This window comes from Lithobates pipiens, unplaced genomic scaffold, assembly GCF_037356315.1.
Source record: "Lithobates pipiens isolate NorthernLeopardFrog02 unplaced genomic scaffold, aLitPip1_a1.2 Scaffold_27, whole genome shotgun sequence".
In the NCBI taxonomy this organism is placed as follows: Eukaryota; Metazoa; Chordata; class Amphibia; order Anura; family Ranidae; genus Lithobates; species Lithobates pipiens.
The window spans coordinates 84,265,809-84,291,729 of NW_027507788.1; the positions used below are offsets into that span (position 1 = coordinate 84,265,809).

The window sequence follows — 25,921 nt, forward strand, 5'->3', positions numbered from 1 at the left end:
GGGAGGAAGTGGGAGCTGGGACCCTCCAAAAAGAGGATCCTGGCTCCCCCCTCCCAAAAAAATGACATACCAAATGTGGCATGTCAGGGGATCACCTCCCCTAAAGCGGAAGTTCCATTTTTGGGTGGAACTCCGCTTTAACATCTACCTTAAATCACATTTCTAACTGCATATTGTATTGTTTGTAGCTTAAAGTGGAGTTCCACTGACATGTTTTTTTTTTTTTTTTAAAGCCAAACTTTGGATCCTAACAAACATTAATGCCACTCGCGTTTTAAAGAAAATTTGCCATTCTAATACACATATTTGATGAAAAAATACCTTATATTCTGCTGTGTATTTAATTCCCATATTGCTTGTGGGCAAGCTTTTATTTCCGGGATACGTTGCAGCTGAATGTCCACCATGCACTGCCAGTTCTCGAGCATGCGTAGTGTGAGATGCTTGCAGTGCAGGAAACTTATCACGTTGCCATCACAACGGGCGGCGGCATCGGACATGCCTGACCCGTTGTGGTGGCAACCATCAACATGTGACTGTCGTCATCGCGTCACTTCCGGTTTCGGAATATCACGATAACGAGCGGCGGCCATCCACAGTGACTCCTGGCAATTATGACACGTAGCTACCAGGAGGGATATGACGGACATATCCGCGGCTGGCAGAGACCGGAAACTCGATTGTAAATTGTACTATCCAGGGAAAATTCCTATTGCAAAATCTATATGCTGCTACAATGCTTTTGCTGATAAGTTCTAAACATGGGTGGAACTCCGCTTTAATAATGAAATGTGCACTTAAGACTGTAATTTTGTAACTTTTGGAAATGTCAGTAAAACGTGACTGTGCCAGTAAATTTTGGGTGTCATGTCAGTAAATTTCAATCTGGAAGGTTGGCAACACTGCTCAGTGGCACAGCACTGGTCTCTGTGGCCAATGCTAGTTTCTTCTAATTAAATAAAGATGGATATTTTCTTCCAGGGCCGAGGTGGTGAAAATTACAATGGTCGGCTGACTGTCATGCATTATTAATTTTAATCATTATGCTACATGATATGCTTTAGCAGCTTTAGAATAAAACACGGTTTGAAACCTTGTTTTTTAGCCAAGAAGCTATTTAGAATGAACACTGGTGAAGAAATGTTGTTTATTGAGCAAACTAGGAACTAGGAACTTTGCACCTTTCACTGCATAATTCACTGGAAAGATTAGCTACATTAGCCAGGATTGAGGAGGTTTTATTTGGAGGGAGAATTTAGTTTCAATCCTGTAGACAAAAATCAAATGGCTACATGATCTAAGAGCTTGTTCACACTTGTGACATCCCTTACCACCCCTGGTTAACAGGCAGCTGGAAGGTGATATGTCACGTCCTCACCACTTTTTTTAATCCCGAAGCCTGCACCACTTAAATGGTCATATTTGAACCAGAACTGCTGACCAAATGCAACATGGGGCATAAAGCAAAGCATCATGGCTGCAGCATGTGTACAACCCCGTCTAGCTGCCATATCAGTTTGAGGGGGCACTTTGCACGCTTTGGAAATCCTAGCTTAGCATTGCATACTATTATTGAGCTTATGATCTGCCAAAACCACCAGATCCTTCTCCACAATTGATTCCCCCAGTTGTACTCCCCCTAGTATGTATGCTGCATGCATATTCTTAGCCCCCCAAGTGCATAACTTTATCAACATTAAACCTCATTTGCCACTTAGTTGCCCAATTAGACAGAGCATTGAGGTTGGCTTGTAAATTGGAGACATCCTGTAAGGACGTTATTCCTCTGCTTAGCTTGGTGTCATCTGCAAAGACAGAAATGGTGCTTTTAATCCCAGACCCAATATCATTTATAACGATATTAAAAGGTAAGTATCCCAGCACTGAAACTTGGAGTACACCACTGATAACCTAAGACCATTCAGACTTAGCCCTTGTACACACGGTCGGAGAATCCATCGGAATGTGTCCTATCGGACCGTGTTGTCGGATAATCCGACTGTGTGTGGTATGCATCGGACTGATTCCGTCGGAATATCCGTCGGACCAAATTTTCCAACTTGTTGGAAATATTTTCCGACAAACTGGTCCGATCGGACATACTCTGATCATGTGTAGCCTACTCCGATTGACAAGGTGCCACGCATGCTCACATTCAAATTCCGACACGGAAGCGCTCGTTCAGGTAAAACTACTGCTCGTAAGCGATATAGCACATTCGTCACGCTGCAATGTTAAAAATTCTTTCATCAAACGCATTCTCTTGTTCTTTACAATGCTGCAAGAACGAACTTCTTTTGAACGTCATAGTCACACACACTTCTCCCGAACGTATTTCATTACTCTGTTTTAACCATTTCAGAAATACAGTTTTAGTTTGCGTCACATCTACACAATTTTAGATTTTGTTAATTCTTTTTTGGATGCTTTTTTTTTTTTGGATTCCCTAAAAATCTCCTTTAAGGCTGGGTTCACACCGGAGCGATGCGGGAACGCCGCGAATCCACGGCGTTTTCCTGCATCGCATGCCTCCCGCCGGCAGTTCACACTGCCCTATGCGGACTGCTGGGAGTGTCAGTGAAATGTTAATGACACCCCCAGATCAGTTCGCATATCGCAGTGCGATCTGCAAACTCGGACAGGAATCGGATCGAATGGTGTGAACACCCAAGCGATCCGATTTTGCTGTGGACCAAAAAAAGGGTCCCGTGCGAGTTTGCGGCGGGTGCGATGCGAATTCAGCCATACTATCTGTATGGCTGAACTCGCATCGCACAGAGATTGGATGTGATTTGCACTGCAGTGCGGTGCGAATCACATCCGGTTCTCGCTGCCGCAGCGGTGTGAACCCAGCCTAAAGACAGTTTGCTAATTTCTCCTTTTTTTGGAGTTTTTTTGGTGTGTAAACTTACCACAACAACATTATTCTATTTTTGATATTTTGTTTTTCTTTTTTCATCTACAGGAGGTTGTTTAGTGTTGGCACTCCTTGTTATTTATTTCACTTTGTATTTTTGAAATGTACCTGGCTGATCACAAATAAACTGGCCTTTTGGAAGGAAAACACATACGCAAGTATTTCTTCAAACAAAAAAATACCTTTATTTCGGTGTCAGTAACAGATAAAGAGGGAAGCAGCAATGTTGAAACTGGGGAGATTAGCGAAGCCTTTGGCCCCCAGGGCACACATCAACTATTTTAACGCAAAAATTGGTGGCCTGAGGAATACATGTCTGAGGGAGAGAAGTCTGGTCCTGAAGTCCATGAAACCCGGAACAGCAGCAGATGACATCTATGTTCCCAGGCTGTGGTACTACAACAGGCTGCATCTTCTGTCAGACCAGACTGAACCCAGGTCATCACTCTCTCGTCTTCCTTCCAAGTTTCCTTCCAGGCTGTGGCTGTGGTGCTGGAGGTGTGGCAGAAGGAGGAGGAGGAGGAGCAGGGGCATGGGCCAAATCACAAAAGTGTGTTTCTGGTGTCATTTGGCCCAACAGACCCTTGTGGAGGGTGTGGAGAATAACCTCCTCACACAAGATCTGTTGCCCCTGCTCCATTTTATCAAGCTTGCACGCAACCATGGCGGCAAAGGCCTCTTGGCTGGTGGGTTTTGCTTGGAGTGCCGCAGAAGCCTCACCAATCAGCCTAAGGCCGACTCCTCAACATTCCCCCCCTTTCTCGCCCTTTTGCGTGGAAGGCAGAGGGGAGGGACCTGGCATTCAGTGAGGCTCCTTTGGCTGCCCACCACCTGGCTGCCGCTTACCCCCGCCTCCTCCTGGCTGCCACTTTCCACAGCCACCTCCTGGCTGCTGCATTCCACACCCTCCTGTTCCTGGCTGAGTTATTCCTGTGTATGAAAAAGGGACATAGTTTGAGTTTTTGGTTCATCAAACACATACAATTTTCACATCAACACTGTTGCAAATTGTTAACCAATAGAAAAGACTATCATTTTGAGCCCAGCATTTTTCTTTCTTGTCCCAAAGGTTTTGGCCACTACTGTCTATTGATACGTGAAACACTTTCTAAAATCAGCAATTAGTGAGCAAAAATCAAGTTAACATCATTCAGTTTAACTCCACAAATATGTACAACAATACTATACCTGGCTCAAGCTGGGCTCCCACAGTTCTTCCTGAGTGGAAGGCCCAGGTTGGGCGTCGGAAGACTCATCAGGTGTGGAATGGAGCATAGAAGGATACGTGGAAGGAAGGGTAGAGAGGGATTCCCTGACATCAGCCTGGTCTGCCAGAAAATGCATCCTGTCATAATACCACAGGGTGGGGACATAAACGTCATCTGCTTAGGCTCCAGGTTGCACGGACTTCAGCACCTTGCTCCTCTCCCTCATATACAGTGGTGTGAAAAAGTGTTTGCCCCCTTCCTCATTTCCTGTTCCTTTGCATGTTTGTCACACTTAAGTGTTTCGGAACATCAAACCAATTTAAACAATAGTTAAGGACAACACAAGTAAACACAAAATGCAATTTGTAAATGAAGGTGTTTATTATTAAAGGTGAAAAAAAATCCAAACCATCATGGCCCTGTGTGAAAAAGTGATTGCCCCCTAAACCTAATAACTGGTTGGGCCACCCTTAGCAGCAACAACTGCAACCAAGCGTTTGCGATAACGTGCAATGAGGCTTTTACAGCGTCCTGGAGGAATTTTGGCCCACTCATCTTTGCAGAATTGTCCTAATTCAGTTACATTAGAGGGTTTTCGAGCATGAACGGCCTTTTTAAGGTCATACCACAACATCTCAATAGGATTCAGGTCAGGACTTTGGCTAGGCCACTCCAAAGTCTTCATTTTGTTTTTCTTCAGCCATTCGGTGGTGGACTTGCTGGTGTGTTTAGGATCATTGTCCTGCTGCAGAACCCAAGTTCGTTTCAGCTTGAGTACACGAACAGATGGTCGGACATTCTCCTTCAGGATCTCTTGGTAGACAGCAGAATTCATAGTTCCTTTTATCACGGCAAGTCTTCCAGGTCCTGAAGCAGCAAAACAGCCCCAGACCATCACACTACCACCACCATATTTTACTGTTGGTATAATGTTCTTTTTATGAAATGCAGTGTTCCTTCTACGCCAGATATACTTGGACACACACCTTCCAAAGAGTTCCACTTTTGTCTCATCGGTCCACAGAATGTTGTCCCAAAAGTCTTGGGGATCATCAAGATGTGTTGTGGAGAAATTGAGACGAGCTTTGATGTTCTTTTTGCTCAGCAGTGGTTTTCTCCTTGGAACTCTGCCATGCAGGCCATTTTTGCCCAGTCTTTTCCTGATGGTGGAGGCATGAACGCTGACCTTAACTGAGGCAAGTGAGGCCTGCAGTTCCTTGGACGTTGTTGTGGGGTCTTTTGTGACCTCTTGGATGAGTCGTCGCTGCGCTCTTGGGGTAATTTTGGGCGGCCGGCCACTCCTGGGAAGGTTCACCACTGTTCCATGTCTTCGCCATTTGTGGATAACGGCTCTCACTGTGGTTCGCTGGATTCCCAAAGCTTTGGAAATGGCTTTATAACCCTTTCCAGACTGATAGATCTCAATTACTTTCTTTCTCATTTGTTCCTGAATTTCTTTGGGTCTCGGCATGATGTGTAGCTTTTAAGGATCTTCTGGTGGACCTTACTGTGTCAAGCAGCTCCTATTTAAGTGATGCCTTGATTGTGAACAGGTGTGGCAATAATCAGGCCTGGGTGTGGCTAGAGAAATTGAACTCAGGTGTGGACAACCACAGTTATAGTATGTTTTAACAAGGGGGACAATCACTTTTTCACACAGGGCCATGATGGTTTGGATTTTTTTTCACCTTTAATAATAAACACCTTCATTTACAAATTGCATTTTGTGTTTACTTGTGTTGTCCTTGACTATTGTTTAAATTGGTTTGATGTTCCGAAACACTTAAGTGTGACAAACATGCAAAGGAACAGGAAATGAGGAAGGGGGCAAACACTTTTTCACACCACTGTATGTACTCCTGAGGCTACCAATTTTCTTTTTTAAATATTTGACGTCTGCCCTGGGGACCACCGGCTTCACAAACTCAACCAGTTGCAACATTGCTGCCTGCCTCTTTTGTTTGTTACTATATAGTGGGTGTGTTGCTTGCCACAGGATGGGCATGTCTCTGTATTTATCGATGAACAGAGGGAGGAAGCTATGGTCATTGAAGCCGTCCATAATGTCTGCAAGACACAACACAAGACAAACCCTAATGTCAGTCTAAACTCCACTAATGCAGGCCTCAATCTAGAAGTAGTGTAGCCTAGTGATGTACCAAGTTCCAAATTTTACCTTCGTTTGCACGTTCGTCGCGTCAGCTTCTCCCTCTATTCACCGATCGTACGGACGACAAACGCGTGTTGCGTTTTATATACAGTGCGCATGCATGAAACTCCGCCCGCCCCTGACATTCTTTCCAGACTATTCCCCGCCCCTTCGCTTCCGGCACAGTGGGGAGAGCACATGGTGCGCACTAATAATAGTTCCACTAACGAGGAGGAGGGTGAGGAAAGCCCGAAGCCTGAAACGTCCCGATCCAGGAAGACAAGATTTAAGGCCTCAAATATGTCTTTTGGAGAGATGTTGGAGCTGGTCGACATATTGAACAGGACCGACTATGATGGCAAGTATGGACCTTACCCAAACTCAAATATCAGAAAGCCCAAGATCATGAATAAAGTTGTGAAGAGTCTTCATAAGAATTTTGGGGTACCGCGATCCATGGATCAACTGAGAAAACACTGGTCAGACCTGAAACTGAGGGAGCATGAGCAGTACCTAAAGGATCAAGCGTGTTCTTGACAAAAGTAAGTAGTTGTCGTGTGTTCATATGATTATTATTGCTTGCATACTGCTCCATGTGCTTTGATTTCATGTTGTGCATTTTAAAATGGTCACTTTCAAGTTCATGGTTTCATTCGTTCGTAGGAAACATCGTTCTTCCGGTAAGTATTCCAGCTGAACACAGTGTCCCCAATAATGTTATGACCTTGAAGCTCGGCCAAAATAAACAATTGGACAACACTTCCAAACAATGTTTCATATTGTTAATTCTGCCCTCTGTGTGCTAATTCTTAATTTTTTTCCATTCTCATAGGGGAGAGAAGACTCGGCAAGTATGAGGACACCAGGGACCACACCCCTCCCAAAGAAGGCCACCTTCCAAAAGCAGAAACAGAGGAGCAGGAGGAGGAGGAGGAAGGAGAGATCGTGGAGGTTGGGCAAATTGTCACCACAACAGGTGAGTGTCGGAGAACACAGCTTCCGGTAAGCTCATCAATGCATGTCACCATATTTTTATTACATGGTGTGTTTTTTTTTGCTTTGTTTTGTAGGTGATGTGGAAGAAGATTCCCGTTTTACCAGTGAAAGTGCCCAGATCCAGATTGGGGAGATAATGGGGTGCAATCGGGATTTGGAAAATATCCTGCAAAACATCAATGATGTTAAAAATATAATAAAGAACATCATTGATGTTTTGGGGAGAGTGTGAAACACCAAAAACTAGATAGGGTTTTATTTTTGCTATTTTAAAAACAAAATGTTGTATTTCTCGAAAATTACAAATTTGGAAGATGCACAGAGTGTGTAAACATGCACTATCTCCCTTCATGGGGGATCAATGTACGTGTTTTGTGTAAAGTGTCTGAGATGAAGGGGTTGCAGCCCCAAAGCATGTACATTGATCCCCCATGATGGGAGATAGCACATGTTGACACACTGTGTGCATCTTACAAATTTGTTTTTTTCAGGGGTGACACCCCATGTGATGAAGGCAATATCAGCCCAGTTTGTACATACTCATGTCTGATATTGACTTCACTTTTCAAAGTTGAACTTTGTAAGTTCCTGTGTTCTGTATTTTACGGTTTGATACATGCCTGTTTACCCAAAAACACCAAGTAAACCAAATTTTGATTAAACTCTGGTTTTGAAACACACAATTTCTTGGTTTGTTGTAAAAACCTTTTTGAAACGCACATGTGAATGTGCTTGGATTAAAAAGTTAAATTATCAACAATGTGTGGCTTCCTTTTCCATTGCACCAAAAATGTATTTGGAGTACAATTTTAGTTTGTGCTGAGAAGGAGTGTGATTTACTAAAGGCAACTCCACTTTGCACTCCAAGTGCAGTTTCAGGTGTACTTTTGCAGTGCACTTGTAGTGCATAGTGGATGTGCCTTTAGTAAAAAACACCCACAGTGAGGTGTAAATTTTGACAATCATGCCATTTTCCTGCCATGGTGCAGAAAATTAGCACGATTTTGGTCAGTAATGCACTACATATATTTGTTACAAAAACAAGGTGTGTGTGTAGCAGACCCACGACATAATAACATTATCTGAAGAAGAGACTGTCCCCTCATCTCGCTCTGAACTTGGGTTTGCACTGTTGGTGAAAAAGGCACAACTTGAAAAAACCTAATTATACCTAGAAGACACCTAAAACCAAGCCAAGCAGTAAATGAAGGAGTTTCAGATAAAAATGTATTCTTAAAATGCCGCTCAGACATTGTTTGGCATATCAATGGCCCCCCTACCCACGAAGTAGTCCATGTATTGTGTTCTAACCTCACGGGCGCTTTGGGGGGGCAAGCCAGGATGAGCATGTTCAAGGCCCGTGAGGTTATCTCCATTTTCCAGCAAATCTGCTTCTTGTTGGCCAACTGAGACCGCATAGTTCACAGAAACTTTTTTCATAAAATTGTGCAGAACACAGCACGCCAGCACTATGTGATTCAGTTTGTATTCCGCCATGTGACTAGGCGTAAGAAAAAGGTGGAACCGGCTGGCCAGTATACCAAAAGTGTTCTCCACCACTCTTCGGGCTCTGAACAGGCGGAAATTAAAAATCCTCTGGTCTGGGGTGAGGGTCCTCATGGGGAAAGGCCGCATCAGATGGTTCGCCAGGGCAAACGCCTCATCCGCGACAAAGGCGAACGGGAGTCCTTCCTGATTCTCCTCTGGGGATGGCAAGCCCAGACTGCCACTCTGGAGACGCCAGTAGAACTCCGTCCATCAGAACACTCCACCATCCGACATCCGTCCGTTTTGCCCCACGTCCACATACAAAAAGTCATAGTACGACCCCGAGTTGGGTGGTGGGATGATGCGGACGTGCTTCCCATCTATTGCTCCTCCACAATTGGGAAAGTCTCAATGACTGGCAAAGTGGGAGGCCACAGTCTGCCATTTCTGTGGCGTTGAAGGACACTGTGGAGTGAAACAAGAACAAAAATTAGTAATTTGACAAATCAACATTGCAAGCAGATTAGACACCAACATTTTTGGTCAAAATGAGTCAAACATTTTGGGAACTGAGTATTTAAAGCCTAAAGTCTAATGTCCCCTTATGAGAGTCATCACCCCCCCATCCCTCCCCCACCCCCCATAGCCCCATCTGATGGGCCCTTGGTAAAAAATGAGGGGGGGGGTGTTTAGGACAGGTAACCCTCTCCACTTGATTGAGAGCTGAATGGCTAAATAATGTGTGCTACTTTGGGAAGCCCCTCCTTAGTTACACTATTAGCAGCCCACCGGACAGGTAAGAAGTGTCATAATAACAAAAAGAAAACAAAATGGAAGCACTTTTCGACAATCTGCTATTACATATCCAGATAATTAATAGGTTAAAAAATAAAATAATAGCATTTGAAAGTATTGAGGCAGGCCCTTGCACTACATGCTTAGGTGAATTCATCCATAAATGTGATCATCAAAAAGGTAGGTATAGTGTGTATTGGGTTTGGTAAAGTCAGAAGCTAGAGGATTGCTATCAGCTGAGCTAGCAGTTGGGGGGAGGGGGGTTCCTAATGAGTTTGGCACAACCCCCCAAAAAAAATGTCACTCTGCATGAATTGAAGCACACACATAACATTTGTAGACATTTTAGGGGGTGTTTAGGCGAAAGCAATACTATGGAGCTGACAAAAGACATTGGTAAGTGACTAGACTATAGTTTTATGGGCCAAGAAGAGCATGATGGGGAAGTTGGTGAGGCAAATCTGCATGAGGACAAAGGGGCAGAGCATATGAATTAGAGCATATTGCAATAATGGTAATTAGGGAATGAGGAAAGAAATGCAAGATATTAGCGAGCATGAAATACATAGAATGTGATGTTAAAGGATAAAACTTACCTTCATATAGTCCTTCTGCAGGACCTGAATGATGGCAGAACAGGTCTCTGGAATAATGATCCCCAGAGCCTGGGGAAGATGCCTGTAGAGAACTTGAGGTCCTGAAGGCTTCTCCCAGTCGCCAAGTAGCGCAACGTGGTGATGAGCCTCTGCTCCGGAGTGATGGCTTGCGGCATGCAGGTATCCTGCCTGGTGATATAAGGGGTCAGCAAAGCCAGCAGATGGTGAAAAACTGGGTTTGTCATCCGGAGATAATTCCTGAAATCATCAGGATTATTCTCCCGGACCTCACGGAGCAAAGGCATGTGCGAGAACTGGTCACGCTGGCGCAACCAATTTTTGGTCCACAAACGCCTCCCCTCCCTGTTCATGGACCGGGCTTGTGTCAAAGTAAGAACCCCAACACGAAGCCCCTGCACAGCACAAACTCTACGACGAGTATGTAGACGAAACATGGTTTGAAAACGGTCGGCTCGTCGGAACAGACACCAGAAAGCACCGATAAACAGCAAGGCCTGAAAGAACGGACCTGAATAGCAGAAGCAAACAGACAATAAAAAATGCCTTTCAAAGCGTACTATACCAAGATATAGTCCACAATGATCAACAAATACTTACTGACTGCACGCACTGATTATCAGATACGCAAAGACAAGCACAAACCGAAGAGCAGTAGCGATCTGAATCACAAATCTGAAAAGCGCAAACCACCTCTCACCAAACTTCTACTAACACGCGATAGACACAAGATCAGCAGAAGGAGCCCAAAGGGTGTCGGACGTGGTGCTGAACTTCCCTTTTCTAGTCCCGCCATACACGGCTTACGTCACCGCGTTCTTGGCAACCGCAAAATCCGACAACTTGGTCCGACCGTGTGTATGCAACAGTTTCGGACACAATCCATCGGACAAAATCCGACGGATTTGGTTGGCAGAATGTCTGACCGTGTGTACGGGGGCTTAGAGTCATTAACCACTACTCTCTGAGTTCTGTCTTTTAGCCAGTTTTCTATCCATTTACAAATTGACCTTTCGAAGCCTGTAGACTTTAAAATCTGGGTATACCACGTCCACAGCCACTCCTCTGTCCAAGGTTTTACTTACCTCCTCATAAAAAGAAATCATGTTTGTTTCACAACTTCTGTCTGTTTTGAATCCATGCTGTCTGTTGCTTAATATATATATTTTTTTCTAGCAAGAACTCATCTATGTGGTCTTTTATTACCCCACTTAAGGACCGAGCTTCCTTCTGAGATTTGGTGTTTACAAGTTAAAACATTTTTTGCTAGAAAATTATAACAGGACCATATCACTTTTGAGCCATTGTGGATCATTTGGGGCTGTGTCACTACCACCCCTCCTCCTTTGTATACACAGAGCCGAAGAAAGTATTTCATAAATTTGCCTTCTCTTTGTCCCCAGTCACCCACTCTAAATTATTTTGTAAAGGGCCTACATGCTCTGAGCTACTACTACTATTACTATTAATATATTTGAAGAATTTTTGGGGGTTTGTCCTACTATCTTTTGCAATCTGCCATTCATTTTGAATTTGTGCATCCTTGATTTCCTTTTTACATATTCTGTTATATTCTTTCTAACATTTATGTGTTTGTTGCTTACAGCTAACAATGAAGTGAAATCATGTTATGGTCCCTGCTACCCAGATGTTCTTTAAATTAATATTGGTAATAGGCTTTGCAAGGTTTGAGATTACCAGGTCCAGCAGAGTGTCATTCCTAGTCGGGCCTCAATAAGCTGGACCATAAAATTGTCTTGTAATAGGTTTATAAATGTTTGCCCTTTAACTGTCCCAGCAGTGGCATTACTCCAGTGAATTTCCGGGTAGTTAAAATCCCCCATTATTATTACTGTCCACACCCTTGCAGCCCTTTCCATCTGTGCAAGGAGCTGAGTCTCCACCTCCTCACTAACACTGGGGGGTCTATAACAAATTCCAATGACAACCTTTGCAGTACGCACACCCACGTACAGTTCCACCTATAATGCTTCACACTCATCACACTCTCCATCAACTCCTCTTTCACACTCGCTTTGAGATCACTTCTCACATAGAGACAGACACCACCACCCCTCTGTTTTACCCTGTCTTTCTGAGAGAGAGCATAGCCAGGAATAATAATAGCCCAGTCATTAGCTCTTAGTTCTCCTCATGCACCAGAGCTTCCAACTCACCTATTTTGCTTGGCAGACTTTTGGCATTGGTGAACAAACACTTTAATTAATTGTCCCATTTTGCAAACGCATGTTGCATATTTTTTATTTAAGTACAAATAGTACAATTTCCAATGGTTGTTTGCAACATAGGAACCTTCCTATCATCTGCCATAGCCCCCACCCCCCCATCTTTCCTCATTACATCCACCAATAGGGGTTGACACCTGTCTGACCCATTATAATCTAATTCACCCTCCCCCCACAATCTTAGTTTAACCAGAAGAATTTACCCCCTGTCTGACCAGGCCATTTTTTTCCATATGGCACTGCATCGCTTTAACTGACAATTGCGTGGTTGTGCGACTTAGCACTGGCTCCACAGGCTGGGTAACGAGCCCCCGGTTCCACAGACTGGGTAACAGGCACTGGCTCCACTGGCTGGGTAAAGGGCACTGGAACTTCAGGCTGGGACACGGGCACCTGAACTTCAGGCTGGGATGTGGGCACCTTACCTTCAGGCTGGAGCAGATTGGCTGGTGTGGAGGCAAGTTGGGATAATGGCAGGATCGTATGGGTCAGTTTTTTCTTTGGTTTAGCCACTGAAGTTCTGTAGGTAACTGCAGGGCTGAAATTAAGGGGTGTAACAGATTGAAGAGAAGGGCTGGAATACGGTAAGGAAGAGGGGACAGTGGCTAGGGGAAGTTTTTGTGGGGTTGTTGCAGGCAGCAGAGAAGAGACAGATGGGTCAAAGGCAGGATAGGTGCAGCGAGTAGAAACAGGGTACTGATATTTGGTTGGAAACAGAATATATTGGGCTGAGACTGAGGTTGTCATGGGTGATAGGGGAAGGACATTTGGGCAGGCAGGTGTCTGGTAGCAGAAATGGATTGTTGTGAGCTGACTGAGGCTGAGTGCATTATCTCAGACCATGTTTGGAGTAATGGTTAAACAAAATGCAGTTTACATGCTGCCTGTCTGATTAGGGAATGCACCGAGTTAACACACTCCACTAGCACCTGTTGGGAACAAGCTGAATAGTGCTCAAAGACGTATGCAGAGTCATCCTCCAAAAGCCACACCAGAGACTTAACCTGACCAACACTGAAGGGGGGAGTAAAATCATCACTGCCCTTTGGAGTACAGGACAGGGCTAGTTCTGCACACACCTGAATTAAAGGCTTAACATCCCCAAACAGCATATAGCCTTGATCAACTAGGGAATGAGCTAATTGGATACTCTCTAGCAGCTGGTCACTGGTCTACTCTTTCAATGTCTGGTGGATATATTCACCATCCTCTGATGCCAGCAGAGAATAACAAACAATTTCATCAAGATGCATTTTAGCAAAACCAACAGAACCAAGATGGTTGCTTTGTGCAGCCACTTCTGGTCAGGGATGGCCTTGGTAATCTGTCCTGAACAAGTGCAACCAAAACTGTGTGGACTGCAACAGAGGGAATCAAATGCATGTAAAGTGAATAATGTTGTTTATTAAAGATAAGTGAATACAAATTAAACGCACTTCCAATACCAAACAGTGTACAGCAGTCAACCAACCATACAGTGACCCACTAATAATAGTCTAAACTAAATATATTTACAGCAGATAAGGAATACCCAAATCATAAACATAGCCAGGCCAGGGTCATACATGCAGATCCAACAGATGGGGGCAAGGAGCAAAATAGGATGGGCAGAAGGTGGACGGGATCAGGCTGCAGGGCAAGGGTACAGGATAACAGGATCACAGGAGGGACAGGTTCAGGTTTAGGATCACAGGATCACAGGTACAGGTCAGGGCTCAAGGACAATATCATGGCAAGTACGTGAGTGCTTGCCAGGGGAGGGCTGGGCCAGGGGGCAGGGATGCAATTGCCCCCTGGGCTGCTCTGATATGCGGTGGCAAAGGCTGCTGTGTCATCAGCTCAAAACCGCAACATGCACAGTTCTTGAGCTGGCCGAGTCCAGTACTGTGAGCCAGCGATGTCTTCATGTCAGGGCAGACAGTCTGTGTTACACAGCACAGCCCCGCCCAGCCCCTCCCTACTCCACACCATTGGCTGGCAGAGGCTGGACCTGCTCTCTGCTCAATCTGAGCAGTTGGCTGGAATCCAGTGAGGCTCCTGGGAGGCTGGGACCATCCAAGTAAGTGAGCTCCTCCTCTCTCCTGTCCCACAATAGACAGATTGAAATTCTGCCGGTTCAGCAGACATTTCAATCTATCTCTGTGCAGACTGGTTGTACAGAATTTGACTCCATCAACCAGCATGTCTTTATGTTTTTAGCGATCAGTGCTGGCTGCTATAGCTGCCAGCAGTGATCACTGTATTCTGATGGCTTGGAAACTTTCACCTCAGAGCACACACCGACACACGGCTCTTACGGAAGCTTGGTAATTCAAGTTCTGGGCTTCCCTAACATTACAGTCCTGTGGGGCTGTGACCAAGTCTGGGCAAGAGCTGGGATATGACATTACTTACCTCATATCCCTGCCACTCCTAAACCTGCTCCGCTGCAGCACCAGGCCCACAATGCCCTTAATCTGGCCGGTGCTCTGGCATGCGCCTGCATGTGCATTTCTTACTATCCGCAATTGAGACAGGAGGAACCTGCACCCTGGTGAATCTGGTGTTCATGCCGGGGAGACAGCAGGACTTGCGTGTTTAGCCTGCTGCGCTCACTGTGACTCTCAGCTACTCTGCTTGCTTGGCTTGCCCAGTGGTGTGGAGCTCACTCACCAGAGAAGCTCCGGACTCCACAGGTAGTGCTTAGTGTGGTGGTAGTGACAGCACAGTCTTTAGTCTTCATCTTCCTGCAGTCTCATTGGTCTGTGTACTGGGTGTGGGGAAGGGGCAAGCTCTTTTTCTCAGTCTCTCTGGGGGCAATCATGCAGTCTCTTTCTGAGAGACTGCTCCATTCTCTGAGAGACTGCTCCACTTCAAACTGCCTGTACAGAGACTGACTGCTTCACAATGCCTGCACAGAAAGTGACTGCTCTCTCTGTGCAGGCAGTGTGAAGCGGGGCCTGTGCAGGCAGCGTGAAGCGGAGTCTCTCTCTGTGCAGGCAGTGTGAAGCGGTCTCTCTCTGTGGAGGCAGTGTGAAGCGGTCTCTCTCTGTGGAGGCAGTGTGAAGCGGTCTCTCTCTGTGGAGGCAGTGTGAAGCAGTCTCTCTCTGTGCAGGCAGTGTCAAGCAGTCTCTCTCTCTTTGGGACAATGTGGAGCAGTCTCCCTCTCTCTCTGTACGGGGAATGTGGTGTAGATGGGTGGTGAGCTGATTCAGTGGTTCAATGGGCCACTTGACTGGACTTGCCCCCCAGGCCTAAGGCTGCCAGCCCTCCCCTGGTGCTTGCCGGGTATAAGTACACATCTCCTGCAATTAGCCTCAGGTGATGCCTGATCACAGGAAATTATGTCGGCTCCACACTGCTAGGAGACACCCCCTGGTGGACAACAGTACTGGGCCCAAAGATCTAACAGTGCCACTAGCAGGTGAAACCTTTGACAGCCCAAACTGCTAGTAGACACTCGCTGGCGGACACCGGTACTGTGATCCAGCAGGTGAAACCTTTCCTGACAAAGCTCAAGGATAGTTATATAGGACCTCAAGCACTTGTGACCAATTAACCACTGCCCTAATTAGTAGTCTAAAGGAAGGAAAGAAAGAAAAAAAAAGTCTGTTTAAAAATGACAGAAAAGGTGTTAAAAAGCTGCAAGGAAAGACCTCAAAAAGAACCTAAAAATACAAAAACAGCAATCACCAGCAGTCAAAAGCAAGACTGTTTTTCACTCTCCACTCAAAGTACCCACTCTTCAGCTTCCAACCAGCAAATCTGGTGATTGTAAGATTGTAGCTTTGGAGGTATGTTTAGGGTCGTTGTCCTGCTGGAAGGTGAACCTCTGCCCCAGTCTCAAATCTTTTAAAGACTCTAACAACTATTCTTCTAAGATTGCCCCGTATTTGGCTCTATCCATCCTCCCATCAACTCTGACCAGCTTTCCTGTCCCGGCTGAACAAAAGCATCCCCACAACATGATGCTGCCACCCTCATGTTTCACGGTTGGGATAGTGTGTTCAGAGTGATGTGCAGTGTTAGTTTTCCACCCCACATGTTTACTTAAAAAAGTAACATTTTGGTCTCATCTGACCAGAGCACTTTCTTCCACGTTTGCTGTGTCCCCAACATGGCTTCTCGCAAACTGCAAATGGGACTTCTTATGGCTTTTTTCAACAATGGCTTTCTTCTTGCCACTCTTCCTTAAAAAACAGATTTGTGGAGTGCACGACTAGTAGTTGTCCTATCGACAGATTCTCCTACCTGGGTTGTGGATCTCTGCAGCTTCTCCAGTGTTACCAAGGGCCTCTTGGCTGCTTCTCTGATTAATGCTCTCCTTGCCTGGCCTGTCAGTTTAGGTGGACAGTCATGTCTTGGTAAGTTTGCAGTTGTGCCATACTCTTTCCATTGTCGGATGATGGATTGAACTGTGCTCCATAAGATTTTCAAAGCTTGGGATATTTTTTTATAACCTAACCCCTCTGTAAACTTCTCCACAACTTCATCTCTGTTTTGTCTGGCCTTCTTGAAGCTACTTGTTCACTAAGGTTCTTTAACAGTCCTCTGAGGGTTTCACAGAACAGCTGTATTTATACTGAGATTAAATTACACACAAGTTGACTCTATTTATTAATTTGGTGACTTCTGACGGCAATTGGTTCCACTAGATTTTAGTTAGGGGTATTAGAGTAAAGGGGGATTAATAGAAATGTACGCCTCACTTTTCACATATTTATCATTTTCTTTCCACTTCACAATTATGTGCCACTTTGTGTTGGTTTATCACATAAAATCCCAATAAAATACATTTAAATTTTTGGTTGTAACATGACAAAATGTGGAAAATTTCAAGGGGCATGAATACTTTTTTAAGGCACTGTATTTTGTATAGGTAAAAGGCGAGCCCACTGAAAAATCAGTATTGCGGTTTTGTAGATATTGGAGAGTCAAACCACCTGACAATTCTGTATATCTCTAGGGAATCTATTGGTGAGATTTCTGTTCTTGAATTCCTGGGCCGTCCCACCTGCTAAGGCTATGAGGGTTTCTGCTTTACCTGTTGAACCTAAATTAATTTTATATCATGATAAATGCAGCAGGAGGAGCTGAAGCAAACAAAGGTGGGTAGAAACACCAAAAATTATTTACAGGTGGACCTGAAAAAGAGTCAGGAATAAGGACAGGGAGATCTTACTGTTGGAAAATCCAAGATACATTAGAAGTCAGTGCCTGGCTCAGCCTACTGGGCTCCACCACTTCCGGACCAGCCGGCCATAATTTTACTGTAGCAGGTTGACTCGGCTGGGCAAATCGATGTTACCTTACGTCGCTTCGCCTTTTGGCCACTAGGGGCGTGCCCGCAGCATGTGCCTGGAGCCGTTTCAAATGCCGGTAGGATCGATGACCGTAAACACACAAATCCCGGTTCTTTCAGGGAAGTAGAGACAGATCGTGGGTTCATACTAAGTAGACAGTCCCATCCCCCCACAGTTAGAACACACTAGGGAAAACAGTTAACCCCTTGATCACCCCCCAGTGTTAACCCCTTCCCTGCCAGTGACATTTATACAGTAATCAGTGCATTTTTATAGCACTGATCGCTGTATAATTGCCAATGGTCCCAAAAATTTGTCAAAAGTGTCCAATTTTTCCTCCGCAATATCGTAGTCCTGATAAAAATCGCAGATCGCCGCCATTACTAGTAAAAAAAAAATTATTGTGCAAACCAATCAATATACGCTTATTGCGTTTTTTTTTTGGTTGTTTTTTTTTTTACCAAAAATATATAGAAGAAAATGTGGGATGCTTATAGCAAAAAGATTTATTTTTTATTTTTTCAAAACTGTCGCTCTACTTTTGTTTATAGCACAAAAAAACCACAGAGGTGATCAAATACCACCAAAAGAAAGCTCTATATGTGGAAAAAAAGGACGTCAGTGTTTTGGTACAGCTTTGCACGACCGCGCAATTGTCAGTTAAAGAAACATGGTGCCGTATCGCAAAAAATGGCCTGGTCATTGAGCAGCCAAATCTTCCGGGCTGAAGTGGTTAAATAACATGTATATCTACATATACACATAAAAGTGTGCAAAATATTTAATGTCAAACACTTAGGGCTTGTTCACACTATTATGGGACTAGTAGCAACGCCTTGAACACACTTAGGTAATGCGTCACTATGAGCCTGTGTTGTAGTGCACTAGAATGCATAGATGAGAACCATCATACAACCAGCACTTGCAGCTGTCAGAATACTTAAACAGTCCCTGCATCTGCTTGGATGCAGGTGTTGTTCGACTGACAATTTTCCACCCGATTACTTAGACAAAAGTCAAATAAACAATCAAACTTTGTTGAGGCAGCTGATACCAACAGGGGCACCCACAGCTAGAATTTGGCCAGAAATTGGACACAATTTGAACCATATGTTGCATCCTTTATTAAGGACACCATGATTGTTTGCCTACAAGAAAATGGATATCTAGTCTTAAATTCAACTAAAAAAAATAAATACAATAAGCTACTTATTGAACGCATTATATATGAAACAATATTCTCTGAGGTTCATTTATTCTAAAATATATAGCTGTCAGTGACCTCTACACTTTTAAGGCGAGCTCATGGTCTAGTTTTCAGTTATCAATGTCACATTGTTATGCTGTATTCCCACAGATTGGCGGTCTGTCTATCCAGAACCAAACATTCGCAGAGGCAGTGAAGCAGCCTGGAATTGTGTTTCTTGCTGCCCGATTTGATGGCATTCTTGGACTGGGCTATCCCAGTATATCTGTGGATGGGGTCCTTCCCTTCTTTGACAATATGATGAAGCAGAAACTACTGGAAAATAATATCTTCTCATTTTACTTGAATAGGTAAGTTATCCTTATGTAATAGACCTGTTATATCTATCTATCTATCTATCTATCTATCTATCTATCTATCTATCTATCTATCTATCTATCTATCTATCTATCTATCTATCTATCTATCTATCTATCTATCTATCTTTCTACTGGAAATCACTATAGGTCTGCTACATGTATTACATGTGATTATAAGCTGCATTGTATTTTAAATAATGGTTTGCCAGAAATTTGGTTTTATTTGACCAATAAATCATCAAGTAATAAGTGCTGCTTCTAGAGAGACATAGACATGAGACTCTTCTTGATCTAGCTATTTTTGGCCAACAAAAATGTCTGAGGCTAGTCAGACTGTGCTTCTACATCTAGCCTTTTCTTAGTCAGACCATAGATGTTGCGAATTTCTTTCCTGCCATCACGGGTTGCAGGAAAGAAATTTGCGCAATACCCCCTTCAACACAGACAGTGCTGACAGGGGAATCCCTCCTGCCGAATCATTGTGTTCTCCCAGCAGGGGGGATTGGTGGCAGGGTAAGCAATCCCCGCCGGGAGAAGACAGTGACTGCTAGCGATAATCTCAAGTAAATCCAGAAGGCTGATTGTACCCAAGTTGATCGATCAATCAATCAACTTGGTACATTCAGCCTGCCCATACATGATTTGAATCTCAGTCGAGATGAACCGGCTGAGATTTGAACCATCTGTGGTTCATAATGTTTAAACGAAAACAGATTTTTTTTGCGATACGGCAATGCGCCGCTATAACGTTAGCTTTTTGTGTTATAAACAAGAAAAAAACACTATTTTGTACTTTTTGCAATAATAAATATCCACAATTTTTTTTTTTAAAAAGCAAATTTTTTCATCAGTTTAGGCCGATATGTATTCGTCTACATATTTTTGGCAATAATAATCGCAATAAGCGTGTATTGATTGGTTTACGCAAAAGTTATAGCGTATACAAAATAGGGGAAAGATTTATGGCATTTTTATTATTATTTTTTTTTTTTTACAAGGAATGATGGTGATCAGCAATTTTTATCGGGGCTGCGACATTATGGCGGACAGATCAGACACTTTTGTCACATTCTTGGGACCATTGACATTTATACAGCGATCAGTGCTATAAAAATGCACGGATTACTGTGTAAATGTCACTGGCAGGGAAGGGGTCAATACTAGGGGAGGATCAAGGGGTTGACTGTGTTTCTTCATGTGTGTTCTAACTCTAGGGGGATGGAACTGTCTACTTAGTATGAACACATGATCTGTCTCTACCCCCCTGAAAGAACTGGGATTTGTGTGTTTACACACACAGATCCCGCTTCCCGCTCTGGCAAGAGCAATCGCAGGTGTGCGGCATTGCATCGGCTCTGGGCACATGCTGCTGTGGGACATTTTTATTTTTATTTTTTTTAAATAAAGGACTTGTCCCAAAGTGTGTATTGTGTTTTTTTTTAATTTTGACTTTTTTTTGTGAAATGGTACAATGTACCTGTTACCATTTCACACAGGAGGGGGACCGGGATCTGGGCTTCCAGATTCCAATAACCCCCCTGCCCGCAGACCCCCACAACCACTGGGCAAGGGTTGTGGGAATGAGGCCCTTGTCCCCATCAACCTGGGGACAAAGTGCTTTGGGGAACTACCCCAAAGCACCCTCACCATGTTGAGGGCATTTGGCCTGGTACGGTTCAGGAGGGGGGGGGGCGCTCTCTCTCCCCCCTCTTTTCCTGCAGCCTGCCAGGTTGCATGCTCGGATAAGGGTCTGGTATGGATTTTTGGGGGGGAACCCCACGCTATTTAAAAAAAAAGAAATGGTGCAGGGTTCCCATTAATATCCAGACCAGACCTGAAGAGCCTGGTATGGAATTTGGGGGGACCCCCACACATTTTTTTTTTTAATTTTGGTTTAGGTTCCCCTTAATATTCATATCAGACCCAATGGGCCTTGTAATGGACTGTGGGGGATCCCATGCCATTTTTTTCAATGACTTTTATCTGTATTGCCGGGACCGACAATTCATTATAGCCATTAGTACTTTTAAATTACTTTTTTCCTTTAGAAATGTCATTTTGTGCAGGGGCTGTTCTAAACGTAGGAAAAAATGTGCCACTTTACAGGCATTCTATAAACACCCCCAGGTACGAAATTTTAAGGAATATTTCACTTTAAGCATTATTAAATCACTGCTCCCGAATAAAACTTTTATTTTTTTTTTAAATGTCAAATGTTAACCACTTAACCACTTACAGACCGGACCATTTTGCTGGTCAAAGACCAGACCACTTTTTGCGATTCGGCACTGCGTCGCTTTAACTGACAATTGCACGGTCGTGCGACGTGGCTCCCAAACAAAATTGACGTCCTTTTTTCCCACAAATAGAGCTTTCTTTTGGTGGTATTTGATCACCCCTGCGGTTTTTATTTTTTGCGCTATAAACAAAAATAGAGCGACAATTTTGAAAAAAACGCATTATTTTTTACTTTTTGTTATAATAAATATCCCCCAAAAATATATAAAAAAAACATTTTTTTCCCTCAGTTTAGGCCGATACGTATTCTTCTACATATTTTTGGTTAAAAAAAAAATCGCAATAAGCAATTATTGATTGCTTTGCGCAAAAGTTATAGCGTTTACAAAATAGGGATAGTTTTATGGCATTTTTATTAATAATTTTTTATTATTTTTTTTTTTACTAGTAATGGCGGCGATCAGCGATTTTTATTGTGACTGCGACATTATGGCGGACACATCGGACATTTTTGACACATTTTTGGGACCATTGTCATTTATACAGTAATCACTGCTATATAAATGCAGTGATTCCTGTGTAAATGACACAGGCAGTGAAAGGGTTAACCAGTGGGCGGCAGTGTAGGGGTTAAGTGTTCCTAGGGGTGTGTTACTGTGGGGGGGTTGGGCTTTAATTTAGTGAACACTGATCTCTGCTCCAATCACATGGAGCAGAGATCAGCGTCACTAGTTGCTAGGCAGAATGGAGAAATGCTGTTTACAACGGCGGCGCGCTCCCGATGGCAGGGCAGCAAATTTTAAGGGACATACAGGTACGCCCATTTGCCTGCCCGTGCCATTCTGCCGACGTACATCGGCGTGCGCTGGTCGGCAAGTGGTTAAGGACCGCCGCATGCCATTGTACGTCATCACAATGGCATGTACAGGCACAAGCACGTACATGTACGTGCTTGCCTTCCAGCGGGTGGGGGGTCCGATCGGACCCCCTCCCGCTGGATGCGGCGGTCCGCTTCGCTTCAGGAGCGATCCGGGATGAGGGGATGGCCGTTGGTTTCTGGCCATCCCCTCTCGATCGCTCCTGGCGAATGAGAAGCTTCCTCCCACTGTGTATTGTATACACAGGCAGGGAGGAAGTGGTGTCATTCTCCTCGGGGCGGTCTTATTGACCGGACTACGAGGAGAGGACACAGTAAGTCTGCACCAAACACTACACTGACACTAAATAACACATATGCACACAAACCCCCCCTCAATCGCCCCCCTCCCCCCCCATGTCACAGTGTCACTGATTGCAGTGATCATTTATTTACTGATCACTGCATTCAGTGTCAGTTGTAAAAGTAAAAAGTGTCAGGGCAGTTAGTGTTAGGTCCAGGGTAGCCCCCACCACCCCCCAATAAAGATTTAACCCCCTGATTGCCCTTAGAGTTAACCCTTTCACCCCCTTTTGCCAGTGTCACTAAGCGATCATTTTTCGGATCGCTGCATTAGTGTCGCTAGTGTCGCTAGGTAGGTAGTTATTTTTTAGGTTCACCGCCAGGTTTTTATAGCGCTAGGTACCCCGATATAATACCCAATAATGGTTTTAACCCCCTGATTGCCCCTAATTAACCCTTTCACCCCCTTTTGCCAGTGTCACTAAGCGATCATTTTTCTGATCGCTGCATTAGTGTCGCTAGGTAGCTAGTTATTTTTTTAGGTTCACCGCCAGGTTTTTATAGCACTAGGTACCCCGATGTACTACCCAATAATGGTTTTAACCCCCTGATTGCCCCTAATTAACCCTTTCACCCCCTTTTGCCAGTGTCACTAAGCGCTCATTTTTCTGATCGCTGCATTAGTGTCGCTAGGTAGCTAGTTAATTTTTTAGGTTCACCGCCAGGTTTTTATAGCGCTAGGTACCCCCATATACTACCCAATAATGGTTTTAACCCCCTGATTGCCCCTAGTTAACCCTTTCACCCCCTTTTGCCAGTGTCACTAAGCGATCATTTTTCTGATCGCTGCATTAGTGTCACTAGGTAGCTAGTTATTTTTTTAGGCTTCACCGTCAGGTTTTTTATAGCGCTAGGTACCCCCATATACTACCCAATAATGGTTTTAACCCCCTGATTGCCCCTAGTTAACCCTTTCACCAGCGATCACCGTATAAGTGTCACTGGTGACGCTGGTTAGCCAGTTCGTTATTTAGGTTCCCCGTCAGGTTTTTATATAGCGCCAGGGACCCCCATATACTACCTAATAAAAATTTGAACCCCCTGATTGCCCCTAGTTAACCCTTTCACCAGTGATCACCGTATAAGTGTTACGGGTGACTCTGGTTAGTTAGTTTTCTTTTTATAGCATCAGGGCACCCACCATTTATTACCCAATAAAGGTTTAACCCCCTGATCACCCGGCGGGTGATATCAATTAGGTTTTAGGGTCAGGGTCTGCGTCGCCCCAGGCAGCGCTAGGTTAGTGCCAGTACTGCTAACACCCACGCGCAAAGCATACACCTCCCGTAGTGGTATAGAATCTGAACAGATCAATATCTGATCTGATCAGATCTATACTAGCGCTCCCAGCAGTTTAGGGTTCCAAAAAAACACATTGTTAGCGGGATCAGCCCAGATACCTGCGAGCACCTGCGTTTTGCCCCTCCGCCCAGCCCACCCAAGTGCAGTATCGATCGATCACTGTCACTTACAAAACACTAAACACATAACTGCAGCGTTCGCAGAGTCAGGCCTGATCCCTGCTATCGCTAACAGTTTTTTTTGGTAGCGTTTTATATTTAAATCCGGAAGGCAGTGCTTGGTTTTCGGGGTCCAGTACGTGGCTAGGCTCCCAAAAAGTCCCCCACATGTGGTATCCCCGTACTCGGGAGAAGCAGCAGAATTTATTTTGGGGTGTAATTTGACTTATACCCATAGCATGTGTGAGCAATATATCATTTAGTGACAACTTTGTGCAAAAAAAAAAAAAAAAATTGTAATATTCCTGCAACTTGTGGCAAAATATAAAATATTTCATGGACTCAACATGCCTCTTAGTAAATAGCTTGGGGTGTCTACTTTCCAAAATGGGGTCATTTGGGGGGGTTTTGTGCTATTTTGGAATTTTATGGTCTTCGAAACTGTGATAGGTAGTGAGGAGTGAAATCAAACATTTGCACCCTTAGAAATCCTGAAGGCAGTGATTGGATTTCGGGGTGCCGTACGCGGCTAGACTCCCAAAAAGTCCCACATATGTGGTATCCCCGTACTCAGGAGAAGCAGCAGAATATATTTTGGGGTGCAATTCCACATATAACTATGGCATGTGTGAGCAATATATCATTTAGTGACAACTTTTTGTAAACTTTTTTTTTTTTTGTCATTATTCAATCACTTGGGACAAAAAAAAAATATTCAATGGGCTCAGCATGCCTCTCAGAAATTTCCTTGGGGTGTCTACTTTCCAAAATGGGGTCATTTGGGGGGGGGGGGGTTGTACTGCCCTGCCATTTTAGCACCTCAAGAAATGAGATAGGCAGTCATAAATTAAAAGCTGTGTAAATTCCAGAAAATGTACTCTAGTTTGTAGACGCTATAACTTTTGTGCAAACCAAAAAATATACGCTTATTGACATTTTTTTTACTAAAGACATGTGGCTGAATACATTTTGCTCTAAATGTATGACTAAAATTGAGTTTATTCGATTTTTCTTATAACAAAAAGTAGAAAATATATTTTTTTCTAAAAATTTTCGGTCTTTTTCCATTTATATCGCAAAAAATAAAAATCGCAGAGGCAATCAAATACCACCAAAAGAAAGCTCTATTTGTGGGAAGAAAAGGACACAAATTTTGTTTGGGTACAACATTGCATGACCGCGCAATTACCAGTTAAAACAGTGCAGTGCGAAATTGTAAAAAGACCTCTGGTCCTTAGGCTGTTAATTGGTCCGGGGCTGAAGTGGTTAAATGTCCCCTGGGGCAGGACCTGGGTCCCCAAACACTTTTTATGACAATAACTTACATATAAGCCTTTAAAATGAATACTTTGGGTTCTTCATGTTAATGTCCCATAGACTTTAACGGTGTTCCAAATTTTCCCCAAACACCGCATATTGTTCAGTGTTCGCAGAACATCCGAACAACCAAAGTTCGGCCAGAGCATCTTTCACCCATCCCTACCAGCTGACCTCTTATATTTACAGTATGGACAGACACATTGAAGAGGAAAATTTGCAGAGTAGTTAGTCAGTCCTAAAAACTACAGGGACAGGGATTTTACAAATCTTTAAAGTCACTAGGTGTTTATGGAAACTAAAACATGAAGTTAATAATACATATCAAGATAAGGAAGTCTTGGAATAAAATTACCAGTGGATTAATAGTAGCCTACCAGTTTCCATATATGCTCTTTTAGATTATCCCTGAAGCCTTCATTGACA

General features: G+C 44.0%; 1 protein-coding gene across 2 annotated transcripts in view; it reads left to right on the top strand.

Annotated features, from left to right (window-relative positions):
- LOC143933948 (cathepsin D-like) overlaps nucleotides 1–25,921 on the top strand; it is a 155,344-nt gene that overhangs the window by 96,727 nt on the left and 32,696 nt on the right. For both annotated transcript variants that reach the window (XM_077457145.1, XM_077457144.1), the window contains exon 5: nucleotides 19,053–19,252. In XM_077457145.1, coding sequence (XP_077313271.1) covers nucleotides 19,053–19,252 — 200 coding nt within the window. The remainder of the gene's footprint in view (nucleotides 1–19,052; nucleotides 19,253–25,921) is intronic.